The sequence below is a fragment of the Bolinopsis microptera genome, chromosome 12 (assembly GCF_026151205.1).
Source record: "Bolinopsis microptera isolate Bmic1 chromosome 12, MBARI_Bmic_1.0, whole genome shotgun sequence".
In the NCBI taxonomy this organism is placed as follows: Eukaryota; Metazoa; Ctenophora; class Tentaculata; order Lobata; family Bolinopsidae; genus Bolinopsis; species Bolinopsis microptera.
In genome coordinates this window covers 13,897,056-13,910,099 of record NC_087083.1, presented here as the reverse complement: position 1 = coordinate 13,910,099, position 13,044 = coordinate 13,897,056, and the positions used below count along the sequence as shown (strand labels likewise).

At 40.7% G+C, this 13,044-nt stretch overlaps 1 protein-coding gene across 1 annotated transcript; it reads left to right on the top strand.

Annotated features, from left to right (window-relative positions):
• Nucleotides 1-4,051: 4,051 nt before the first annotated feature.
• On the top strand, nt 4,052-12,705 carry LOC134824580 (poly [ADP-ribose] polymerase 1-like). Its single transcript, XM_063836487.1, has 9 exons — nt 4,052-4,219; nt 4,484-4,599; nt 4,815-4,916; nt 9,712-9,851; nt 10,447-10,498; nt 10,682-10,773; nt 11,007-11,120; nt 11,571-11,655; nt 11,941-12,705. Exons 1-9 carry the CDS (start codon nt 4,185-4,187, stop codon nt 12,147-12,149), a joined length of 945 nt encoding a protein of 314 aa, XP_063692557.1. The 5' UTR covers nt 4,052-4,184; the 3' UTR covers nt 12,150-12,705.
• The last annotated feature ends 339 nt before the right edge of the window (nt 12,706-13,044 follow it).

Genomic DNA, 13,044 nt, shown 5'->3' with positions numbered 1-13,044 from the left:
GGTCAAGTGCCTGGCTGTCAAACTCTCTTGTTCTTGCACATGTAAGGAACTTGTTAAATAGGTAGGTATGCCTCTTTATCACCAAAGAGGACCCGTACACAGTGCTTCTGAGACAGCCAGATACTTGCTGTCCTAAAGAGTGCTGCATCACCCCAAACTGAGATACAATATGTAAGGTGGGATTCAAATAATGTGTGGTAGAGGTCTTTATGGAGTTCCTTTGGTACAGAGTCCCTAATTCTATTTAAGGTGGCAGAGGCATAGTTTAACTTTCGTTTAAGTGCTGTTATATGAGGCCCCCAGGAAAGCTGTTCGTCAATAACAACTCCAAGAAACTTAGTTGCTTAGTTTTAGATGTAATCCAGTTATCTTTTAATTCATGTTTTTTTTCAACGGCTGCTGAGTCTAAATGTGGTCTAACTCTCTCTGGAAGAAAAGAACTGTGAAGATTATTTATCATGCATATACAATTCTAGATATTGCATTCCAGACATGAAATGAACCTAGACCACCAAGATGACACCAGGTTAAAAAACATGCCACCATCATTTCAAAAAACACTACGCTCAGTAATAACAGACAGAAATACAGAACTACACTGTAACTTATCACTGGACATTTGGCTAAACTAACAATTTCACACCATCTGCAAATCTAGCACCAGTGCCTATGTGTGTGACTGTGAGGATAAGACCATCTCAGATTTTTTGGACAGTGCCCAGCTATTGCACAACTAAGAGGGTAAAGTAAAGTAAAGTAAAGTAAAAATTATGACATAACATCATCACTAATGTCTACAAAGTATTATCACACTACATGGAAAAATAACTATTTCTCCATCAAATTTAAAGGTAATAATTTATCAAATATTAATCATGAATAAAAACAACATTACAAAATGTAATTTATTCATACTTCCCAGTGGAGTAAAGATTTATAAAACGTTTCTTTGCTACATAAGGATGGAACCACAGATAATCATTGTGTTTTTCCTTATTACTGATATAACTGGTACCTTCAATTCTTGTTAAAACTTCTTTCGAAACATTCCAAAAATGAAAGTCATTTACAATACATTTAGAAATCATATTCTTTTTAAAACTTTCCAATCCAATTTTAAAACTCAAAACTGTCAAGCAGTTCTTCACCTCCGAAGGGAGTTTGTTCCAATAAGGAACAACCCGCTCTGGAAGAAAAGAACACTGAAGATTCTTGACCTTTGTCACACTCTTACTACATCTATTGGATGAAACCAGATTAAGACGTTAAGACCTGATCTGCTTGGTCTGAACAAGTCTGAACCATAATCAGTCAAGCCATTAATAACCTTAAAAGCTTCAATAAGGTCCCCACGTATTCGCCGCTCTGCCAGCGTTGTCAAATTAAGGATTTCCAGTCTACGGCTGTAAGGAAGAGTACCCACCTCATCAATCAGACGGGTAAACCGCCTCTGGACGCTCTCCAGCTCCAAAACAGTCCCCCAACTTCCATGAGCCGCAACTGGATTCCACAATTGGACACAATACTCTAGATGAGGTCTTATCAAAGCTTTATAGATGGCTATCATTACACATTTTTCTCTAATTATCAAATTCCTTACAATCCAGCAAATCATACGATTTGCCTTGGAAATACATGCTTTTATCTGTTCATTCCAAAGCAGGGAACTATATTAATAATATTTTCAGGATCATTACCTCGTTGTTAACGAAATCTTTGACAATCAACATACAGGGTGGCCTAGAAGTTATTAGAGAGGTTCACGTGATCCCACCTCAGTATCTCTAGCCACTCAAATAGATAATGTTAAGATTATACACTGCTGAGTATTAAATGTTCTATCTTATATTTGTTATTGTATCTTATATTTGTTATTTTTATTATTTGATTAAATGATGTATTCCTCAAATGAGTGATGATAGCAACTCATGAAGATCTAAAATGTATCTTTCATACAGCTTTTGTGTAAAAGTGATTTTATTGACTACTACTGATTTATTAACTGATTTCAGTCACTCAAGTCAGTTATTGCTCATATTTTTTTTTAAATGTTTCAAGAAATATGTAAATATACTAAAGAATATAGATTATAGATGCTTGTATTTGGATCAATTAACTCAATAGATGCTGCATTTATTCCTCACTATTTACTTTTGGAGAATATCTAATATTTGTTACGGGTATATGGCCCCCAGAATATAGGTCGTTTTTTGAGCACTTAGAAACAGGTGTTAAAACTACTTCTAAGCATGTTTAGGGCTGTAAATATGTACATAATAACCCTTTAAATGTTTCTTGGGTAGTTGAAAATAATTATTAGGTTTTTAAGTGTACTTTTTTTTCACCTGTACCTGTAAAAATACCATTTTTTAACAGGGCCCCCAGAATATAGGTCCAAACATCTGTTCCTAAGTTGTTCTAAAATTGTCACAGACAGTTATATGCAGTCAGAATATGTTGCTGAGACTGTATTGATGATGCCAATGGCTCCAGATACTAAATTGAAATGGTTTAGAGTATACTTAATAGCAAAAAATCAAAAACTACGGCCCCCAGAATATAGGTATGCAAAAATCGTCCTCAAATACTCCACCTTCATACATTTTGATGATGCCATCTCTTCAGCATATGTTCTTTAACTGTTTCTCATCACTACCCCACATTCCTTAATGCTCAGGGTGACAGAGAAAATGCAGAATCTTGGTCGCTATTTTTTTTTTAAAACCTATATTCTGGGGGCCATATACCCGTAATGAGTAAAATCTTTAATTTTACTAGTTAAAAAGCTTTCATGCACTCATTTAGTAGGGATCTTAACTAAATACTTAAATAATATTGAAGGAGTGTCCCTAGATATGATTGAGGGGGGCTGTTTTTATCTGTATCAATACAATGTGCACCTCAATGACTGTAAATCAGACATTTTTGGCCGCCAAATTTTTTTAAAGGCCTAACTCAAAATTCTGTCCCAAAACTTAAGGTCATGAGACAATTCTACGTTGATTCTGAAAATTTCATGTGAAAATATTGAAACCCTATTGAGTTCTATTGTTTTGAGCGAAGTCAGTTTGAGATATGGGCGATTTTGTTCATTTTTTGCGATTATTTGAACACAGAATCCACAGTTAGGTAGATATTGAGCTGATAATCATAGAGAATGTGTAATATATGCTTACCTTCCATATAAAGTTGGTTTCATTCAAAAATATTGATATTTGACCAATTTATGGACCAAAATCGATCAAATTTGGTGCGTATGCCCAAATATGGGCATATGGTTTTTGTTTTTATCCCATAACTCGGCCAATTTTTATCCAATTTTGATAAAACTTGATATGTGGGTTCAGGAGACTAGTAGCTACAAGTAGAGCATCCCAAAGCATGGTTTTGGGCATGTTCAGGGTTTTTGACCAACCTATATTCTGGGGGTCGTATAGACCTATATTCTGGGGGCCCGTAAAATTGTGGTGGCCATAACTTTTTTCCAAATTGTCAGTTTGCAGATGTCTCGATGAAAAGATAGCTTAAAATAATACTTATACTCATACCAGTAGTCTTAATGGCATGTGTTGGACAGATTTTTGTCATGACAATTTTTCGCCATATTTACCCCTCTAGAAAATGACAACATCGTTTAAATCTTTCGCTGTCATGACCAAATATACCAAAATACCTCATGTAGGTCCAAAATTTTTATCCAGAAACATTAGTTACATGTTTTACTCCAACCTAGCAGTAACAGATCCCATTAGTATCGCTTATCTTGGTTAGAACTGTATCCACTAACATGACCTATATTTTGGGGGCCACCTATATTCTGGGGGCCATATACCCGTACCAAGACTTATTGATTTGTTATATTTATTGATTCTTTATACTGTTATAGAGGTACATGTTTTCTTTAAGATGGAATTTTCTGTCATGCAACATATCACTGATATGGTCAAATGATTTATTTTCAAGAATTGGATTCTTTGTGCTGTATTAATCAGAATTGTTTTCTTATGATTTGATTAGTAATCATTTCTTAATTCAATCACTACCAAGGTATGTCTGAGGATTTACCATACTCAGCTGAGTATGCAAAGTCTAATAGGTCCGCCTGTAAAACATGCGGAAGTCACATTCCTAAAGATCATATCCGTGTTGCAAGACTGGTGCAATCCCCTCACTTTGATGGAAAAATGGCTCTCTGGAATCATTTCAATTGCTTTTTCAGGTACTGCACTTGTATAAAATGAATTCTCAAAATATTGCAATTCAATGTATACTGTATGCTGAGAGGAAGGGGATATATATTTTGATCACCTAAATAATACGCAGTAATGGAGTGATTTATTTTCATTTCACTCAGAAATTATATTGTAGCCATCTAATATTATAACATTCGTTTTGCATCACACTGTTAATGTATCTAAACATCAAACTAAGAGTAGACTCTGTTGTTTGCTCTTGTATCTTCAATGTTTTTCTCGTGTTACAGGAAGAACAGTGTCAAGTCGACTGGCGACATTAAAGGCTTTGGAACACTGCGTTATGAGGACCAAGCAAAAATAAAGGAGAAAATCGGAGGTGGTGGCGTTGCTAGCACTGGAAAAGGTGACTTCATTTTGTTATACTGTTTATTTTTTGCTGAATCAATCTAAATTATTTTCTGTATTTTTTTTCAATTTATAATAATGATAATAATAATAACTAGAAATCTATACATCGCTTTGTAGCCAAAAAAAAGAAAGAACTCAAAATCCAAAGATTCAGTTCAAGCCATCTAAAGCGACAAACTTGTGCCTCGCTTAATTTACATTATATTCCAGGAAAGGAGGTTTCAGTGGATGTTGCAGCAGAGTACGCTAAATCAAACAGATCCACATGTAACGGGTGTTTCGTCTCTATCGATAAAGATACTGTTAGAATAGGTAAAGATACTGTTAGAATAGGTAAAGATACTGTTAGAATAGGTAAAGATACTGTTAGAATAGGTAAAGATACTGTTAGAATAGGTAAAGATACTGTTAGAATAGGTAAAGATACTGTTAGAATAGGTAAAGATACTGTTAGAATAGGTAAAGATACTGTTAGAATAGGTAAAGATACTGTTAGATTAGGTAAAGATACTGTTAGAATAGGTAAAGATACTGTTAGATTAGGTAAAGATACTGTTAGAATAGGTAAAGATACTGTTAGAATAGGTAAAGATACTGTTAGAATAGGTAAAGATACTGTTGGAATAGGTAAAGATACTGTTGGATTAGGTTAAGATATTGTTAGAATAGGTTAAGATACTGTTAGAATAGGTAAAGATACTGTTAGAATAGGTAAAGATACTGGGGGGGGGGGGGGGGGTGTCACGTCCGTCTATGTCCGCTTGTCTCATAGAATCCAAAAAGGACAGGACATAGGCGGACATAGGCGGACATAGACGGACATAGGCGGACATAGGCGGACATAGACGGACATAGGCGGACATAGGCGGACATAGACGGACATAGGCGGACATAGGCGGACATAGGCGGACATTAATGGACACCTAAATTGCTAAATAAAATGTTCAATTTTTGCTGTTATAGGGGGATCATGTTTTTTGTCCGTTCGGTACCCTATATTTTCAAAACGGACAAAAAATAGAGCGGACAAAAACGGACAAAAATGGACAAAAACGGACAAAAATGGAAATAACATTTAGATGCTTCCTCCTCCTACTCTTCCTCCTCCTCCCCCTGGGTCTTCCTGATCTTCCTCAGTCCTCTTCCTCCTCCCCTCCTCAGTCCTCCTTCTACTCCTCCTCCTCGTCCTCAGTCCTCCTCATCAGTCCTCAACAGTCCTCCTCCTCCCCAGTCCTCCTCCTCCTCCTGAGTCCTCCTCCTGGGTCCTCCTCCTCCTCTTCATCCTCCTCCTCTTCCTCCTCAGTCTTCCTCAGTCCTCCTCCTCATCCTTCTCCTCAGTCCTCCATCCTCCTCCTCAGTCCTCCCCCAGTCCCCCTCCTCCTCCTCCTATTCAGTCCTCCTCCTCCTCCTTCTCAGTCCTCCTCAGTCCTCCTCCTCCTCCTCCTCCTCTTCCCTCTCAGTCATCCTCCTCAGCCATCCTCCTCCTGGGTCCTCCTCCTCTTCATCCTCGGTCCTCAGTCCTCCTCCTCCTGGGTCCTCCTCCTCATCCTTCTCATCAGTCCTCCTCCTCCCCAGTCCTCTCCCAGTCCCCCTCCTTCTCCTCCTCCTATTCAGTCCTCCTCCTCCTCCTCCTTAGTTCTCCTCAGTCCTCCTTCTCATTTCTCCTAAGTCCTCCTCCTGAGTCCTCCTCCTGAGTCCTCCTCCTCTTCCTTCTGAGTCCTCCTCCTGAGTCCTCCTCCTCCTCCCTCTCAGTCATCCTCCTCAGTCATCCTCCTCAGCCATCCTCCCCAGCCATCCTCCTCAGCCATCCTCCTCAGTACTCCTCAGTCCTCCTCCTTCTCAGTCACCGTCAGTCCTCCTCAGTCCTCCTCCTCCTCCTGGGTCCTCCTCCTCCTCCTCCTCCTGGGTCCTCCTGGGTCTTCCTGATCCTCCCCAGTCTTCTTCCTCCTCCCCTCCTCAGTCCTCCTCCTACTCTTCCTCCTCGTCCTCAGTCCTCCTCATCAGTCCTCAACAGTTCTCCTCCTCCCCAGTCCTCCTCCTCCTCCTGGGGCCTTTTCCTGGGTCCTCCTCCTGGGTCCTCCTCCTCCTGGGTCTTCCTCCTCCTGGGTCCTCCTTCTCCTTCTCAGTCCTTCTCCTCCTCCTCCGGACAAAAACGGACAAAAATGGACAAAAACGGACAAAAATGGAAATAACATTTAGATGCTTCCTCCTCCTACTCTTCCTCCTCCTCCCCCTGGGTCTTCCTGATCTTCCTCCTCCCCTCCTCAGTCCTCCTTCTACTCCTCCTCCTCGTCCTCAGTCCTCCTCATCAGTCCTCAACAGTCCTCCTCCTCCCCAGTCCTCCTCCTCCTCCTCCTGAGTCCTCCTCCTGGGTCCTCCTCCTCCTCTTCATCCTCCTCCTCTTCCTCCTCAGTCCTCCTCCTCATCCTTCTCCTCAGTCCTCCATCCTCCTCCTCAGTCCTCCCCCAGTCCCCCTCCTCCTCCTCCTATTCAGTCCTCCTCCTCCTCCTTCTCAGTCCTCCTCAGTCCTCCTCCTCCTCCTCCTCCTCTTCCCTCTCAGTCATCCTCCTCAGCCATCCTCCTCAGTCCTCCTCAGTCCTCCTCCTCAGTCCTCCTCCTCCTGGGTCCTCCTCCTCTTCATCCTCGGTCCTCAGTCCTCCTCCTCCTGGGTCCTCCTCCTCATCCTTCTCATCAGTCCTCCTCCTCCCCAGTCCTCTCCCAGTCCCCCTCCTCCTCCTCCTCCTATTCAGTCCTCCTCCTCCTCCTTCTCAGTCCTCCTCAGTCCTCCTCCTCCTCCTCCTCCTCTTCCCTCTCAGTCATCCTCCTCAGCCATCCTCCTCAGTCCTCCTCAGTCCTCCTCCTCAGTCCTCCTCCTCCTGGGTCCTCCTCCTCTTCATCCTCCTCCTCTTCCTCCTCGGTCCTCAGTCCTCCTCCTCCTGGGTCCTCCTCCTCATCCTTCTCATCAGTCCTCCTGCTCCCCAGTCCTCTCCCAGTCCCCCTCCTTCTCCTCCTCCTATTCAGTCCTCCTCCTCCTCCTCCTTAGTTCTCCTCAGTCCTCCTTCTCATTTCTCCTAAGTCCTCCTCCTGAGTCCTCCTCCTGAGTCCTCCTCCTCTTCCTTCTGAGTCCTCCTCCTGAGTCCTCCTCCTCCTCCCTCTCAGTCATCCTCCTCAGTCATCCTCCTCAGCCATCCTCCCCAGCCATCCTCCTCAGCCATCCTCCTCAGTACTCCTCAGTCCTCCTCCTTCTCAGTCATCGTCAGTCCTCCTCCTCAGTCCTCCTCAGTCCTCCTCCTCCTCCTGGGTCCTCCTCCTCCTCCTCCTCCTGGGTCCTCCTGGGTCTTCCTGATCCTCCCCAGTCTTCTTCCTCCTCCCCTCCTCAGTCCTCCTCCTACTCTTCCTCCTCGTCCTCAGTCCTCCTCATCAGTCCTCAACAGTTCTCCTCCTCCCCAGTCCTCCTCCTCCTCCTGGGGCCTTTTCCTGGGTCCTCCTCCTGGGTCCTCCTCCTCCTGGGTCCTCCTCCTCCTGGGTCCTCCTTCTCCTCCTCAGTCCTTCTCCTCCTCCTCCTCAGTCCTCTTCCTCCTCTTCCTCCTCCCTCTCAGTCATCCTCCTCAGCCATCCTCCTCAGCCATCCTCCTCAGTCCTCCTCCTTCTCAGTCCTCCTCCTGAGTCCTCCTCCTCCTGAGTCATCCTCCTCAGTTCTCCTCCTCCTCCTCCTAGGTCCTCCTTCTGGGTCCTCCTCCTCCTCCTCCTCCTGGGTCTTCCTGATCCTTCTCCTCCCTCTCAGTCATCCTCCTCAGTCATCCTCCTCAGCCATCCTCCTCAGCCATCCTTCTCAGCCATCCTCCTCAGTACTCTTGAGTACTCTTCAGTCCTCAAAATGTTTGTCCGCTAATGTCCACCAATGTCCGCTAATGTCCACCAATGTCCATCCAAGTCCGCCAATGTCCGTCCGGGTCCGCCAATGTCCGTCCGAGTCCGCCAATGTCCGTCCGAGTCCGCCAATGTCCGTCCGTGTCCGCCAATGTCCCAAAAAACACGTCCGTTGTCTCATAGAATCCAAAAAGGACAGGACATAGGCGGACATAGACGGACATGACACCCCCCCCCGATACTGTTAGAATAGGTAAAGATACTGTTGGATTAGGTTAAGATACTGTTAGAATAGGTTAAGATACTGTTAGAATAGGTAAAGATACTGTTAGAATAGGTAAAGATACTGTTAGAATAGGTAAAGATACTGTTAGAATAGGTAAAGATACTGTTAGAATAGGTAAAAATACTGTTAGAATAGGTAAAGATACTGTTAGAATAGGTAAAGATACTGTTAGAATAGGTAAAGAAACTGTTAGAATAGGTAAAGATACTGTTAGAATAGGTAAAGATACTGTTAGAATAGGTAAAGATACTGTTAGAATAGGTTAAGATACTGTTAGAATAGGTAAAGATACTGTTAGAATAGGTAAAGATACTGTTAGAATAGGTAAAGATACTGTTAGAATAGGTAAAGATACTGTTAGAATAGGTAAAGATACTGTTAGAATAGGTAGAGATACTGTTAGAATAGGTAAAGATACTGTTAGAATAGGTAAAGATACTGTTAGAATAGGTAAAGATACTGTTAGAATAGGTAAAGATACTGTTGGAATAGGTAAAGATACTGTTAGAATAGGTAAAGATACTGTTAGAATAGGTAAAGATACTGTTGGAATAGGTAAAGATACTGTTATAATAGGTAAAGATACTGTTAGAATAGGTAAAGATACTGTTAGAATAGGTAAAGATACTGTTAGAATAGTTAAAGATACTGTTAGAATAGGTAAAGATCTGTTAGAATAGGTAAAGATACTGTTAGAATAGGTAAAGATACTGTTAGAATAGGTAAAGATACTGTTAGAATAGGTAAAGATACTGTTGGAATAGGTAAAGATACTGTTAGAATAGGTAAAGATACTGTTAGAATAGGTAAAGATACTGTTAGAATAGGTAAAGATACTGTTAGAATAGGTAAAGATACTGTTAGAATAGGTAAAGATACTGTTAGAATAAGTAAAGCGTTGTCTTTATCCTGTTCTAGTTGCAGAGATCTCACAAGATATTATATGTTCAGGTTGTTGGGTAGCAGCTGAAGGCAAGGAGTTAAAGTGGGCAGTAGGTGGGAGGAAGCAAGTGTGGCACCATCCTACCTGCTTCTCTGAGAGGAAGAAACAACTTGACATTGATCACAACATTACTGCTGACATCATTGATGTAAGTTAAATAAAATAACTAAAGATTATTTTTAATAATAACTCATCTGTTCTCTATTAATACTTACATTATTCGCTAATTCACTGGATTTAATTAGTCTCCTAAGTTTATTACAGTTTGCTGATTTAAATAAACGAAAGCTCGCTATCAGTTACTTGGTCTTATTGCCACAGTAAAGCCCCAATTCATTGCTTCCCTTTCCCCAAGTGTTTGTAAATATCTTCTACTTTTGTCGAGTAAGCTGAGTTGATATCACGTGAAGAAAGCTAGGCTCCATATTCCTTATGCCCTTAATTTAGTGCTTTTCAACAGGGAGGGGGGGTTCCAACCTCATTTTGCCTTATTTGGGGCACCCAAAAAGGCAAAATTGGGATGAGGCAGAATGAGGTTGGAACTTGGAACCCCCCATTATCGTTTCAAATATAAGTTCTGTGTTATCCAATTTCAACTAAAAATTAAAACCCCGGTTTACTGTACAATTTTCCTTTTCCCAAATTGTGAGGTAGATCAGGATTTTAATGTACATACGATTAAAAATTGTTGCTAGGACAAAGATTTCTTTGCAAAACTATTAAAAGTGAACGTATGATTGCAGGGGTATGAACTATTAAAGAAGGAAGACCAAGCACAATTAGTTCTCCTCCTAGGTAATTATTATTTTACTAATCTACTCGACTTGACTTGTTTTTCCAAAACAATTATGTTTGGGCTAACGCTAACTCAAGTATTATATCTATTTGATAAAAATAAATCACCGAGTGCCAAGATAAACCACATCTCCCTATTGGCATGATCTTACTTATTTCAATATGTACAGTACATTAATTCAGGTAAAGGAGGGAAGAAAAAGAAGAGGAGTAGGAAAAGTGACAATAATGAAAATATGCCTCCTCCTCAATCTGCTTTAGAAAAGAAACTGCAGGTGAGCCGATCTAAACAGTTTCTCTACAACTCTTCTTGTTTATCAACCCAACAGAAAGCATTTTTACTATAAAATATAAATGCTAATTCATAGAATCAAAAGAAGATTGCTATTCGATTAGCCCACCCTGCCTTGCTATCCTTGACTGTCACGTGCTAATACTTTAAACAGAATAAATTATGTAAGTGCAAACTAAACCTGTTTTGTAATATAACAACCTAACTTTGTATCAGGCCCAGAGTGGCTATCTCATGGAAATCAGACAAGCACTAAAAGAAGTAAACAACAAGTATTTGAGAGAGATGTTGGAATATAACGGATACCCAACCCACGGAGCTGATATCAGGGTACATACATTAAAACCCCGATTTGCTGCAAACCCCAATTTACCGCAAACCCCGATTTACCGCAAACCCCGATTTACCGCAAACCCCGATTTACCGCAAACCCCAATTTGCTGCAAACCCCGATTTACCGCAAGCCCCGATTTAGCGCAAACCCCGATTTACCGCAAACCCCAATTTGCTGCAAACCCCGATTTACCGCGGCTCTTCTCTTTCTCCCAAACACCGCGGTAAATCGGGGTTTTACTGTACATAGCAGCACATAATATATTCAAGTTAACTATTATGAATGTTAATGTAAATCATGATTTGATGCCCCGTACTTTTCCAGTCAACTTATCTTTGTTGCTGTTATAAGACTGTGACTATTAATTAAAATCCCTACAGCTAATAGATAGATGTAGTGATGGTATAGCATTATAAGACTGTGACTATTAATTAAAATCCCCACAGCTAATAGATAGATGTAGTGATGGTATAGCATTTGGCCGGTTTGATGAACCCTGCTCTGTATGCGACGGAACTTATTTCTCACTTGGTATGTTGAGATTAGAAATATAAATTGTTTTGGTGCTCTTGTAGCCGCTGTTTAATATTCGTCATATTAATTAATAATTTGTTATCGCTTATGAATATTGGCACTGATTTAATATTATGGTTTGTATTATACCTAAGGCAGTTTGTTACAAATTGTGGAGATAATCCAAACCAAAAGTTACAATTTTTGTCCATTATTGTCCATTTTTGTCCATGCGGTACCCTATTTTCTGAGGATGGACAAAATCATATGGACAAAAATGGACAAAAAACATGATCCCCTAAGGTGAGAGCTCGTATGTATGCAAAGGAGACGTATCAGAGTTCACTAAATGTAGCAACATCATTCCTCAACCTAAGAGAACCAAGTGGATAATCCCCGAATCAGTTATGGACCAATCTGATTATCTCGCCACCTTAAAGCTAAAGACAGGTTTGAGAATAGATTTTAAAGTTTTAAAATTTTTCATATTTTCTTCATATTCTCTCAATTAGTCTCTCTCTCTCTCTCTCTCTCTATTGAGTTGTAACTGATTGTGAAGTTTGAAGAAAATCTGATAGCCCAATTAACAGTAAGTAAATTGATCATGTTCTTTTGGCATATTTTGTAAACATTAATGTTAGAGGAGGTGTTCCAGCAAAATTGTAAGCGAAATTGTAAGAATGTTGTGTAAGTGTCGCGGGAGGTTTATTCTCAAAATTGTAAGAATGTCGCGAACAAATTTGATCCAAAATATCGAAAAAGATAGGTTGTTGTTGTGAAACCCCAGGTGAGTGCGTGAATTTTCATTGAATTCGATAAATTATACTGTTCGGACTTGGGAGAAGACTGTCCGTAAAGGCCTTGTCCGGAGAAGGCCTAGTTCGTACAGAGACATGTCGAATGGTAAGCGGAGTTATCTGGAAATGTTTGTTTGGTTAAATTAATGGATGGTTCATGAACCCTTGAAACCAGATAACAGCTAAAATCATATGATTTCACATATTGATTGAAAATTTACCTTTAATAAACAGGTAACGAACAGTGTATTATTAAGGTGCTCCACTGATTGTTAAATGTGCCGGTAATGTGCGGTAATTTTTACCAATTATGCGGCAATGGCTGGGACGATTTTTTGAAATTTGTTGCGGGAATTTGTGGCCGGTTTTCTTTTGTATTTTCTGAAGGCTTTGGAATTCTAAACGTATAACCGCCGCTCTTATCAAAAAATAGGTCTGTTTATGTGGTACTGCGGGTGTAGATTGATGAACCTCATATGAGATTCAGTTATCTGAGAACAGTGACTTGATCTTCTTGTAGAGATCAGGGAGACAGTTATATGAAGACGCTCTTGATAGAGTCGATGATCCCATGCGTGATCGCAAAATATGTGACCACGCTTGTCGGCAT

What these genes read in the sequence shown, in the direction of transcription:
- LOC134824580 (XM_063836487.1), top strand. Translation starts at nt 4,185, where the DNA reads ATGGCTCTCTGGAATCATTTCAATTGCTTTTTCAG. An exon ending in CGTTGCTAGCACTGGAAAAG is followed by an intron (nt 4,600 to 4,814) that starts GTGACTTCATTT and finishes ATTATATTCCAG; the next exon opens with GAAAGGAGGTTTCAGTGGAT. An exon ending in CTTTAGAAAAGAAACTGCAG is followed by an intron (nt 10,774 to 11,006) that starts GTGAGCCGATCT and finishes ACTTTGTATCAG; the next exon opens with GCCCAGAGTGGCTATCTCAT.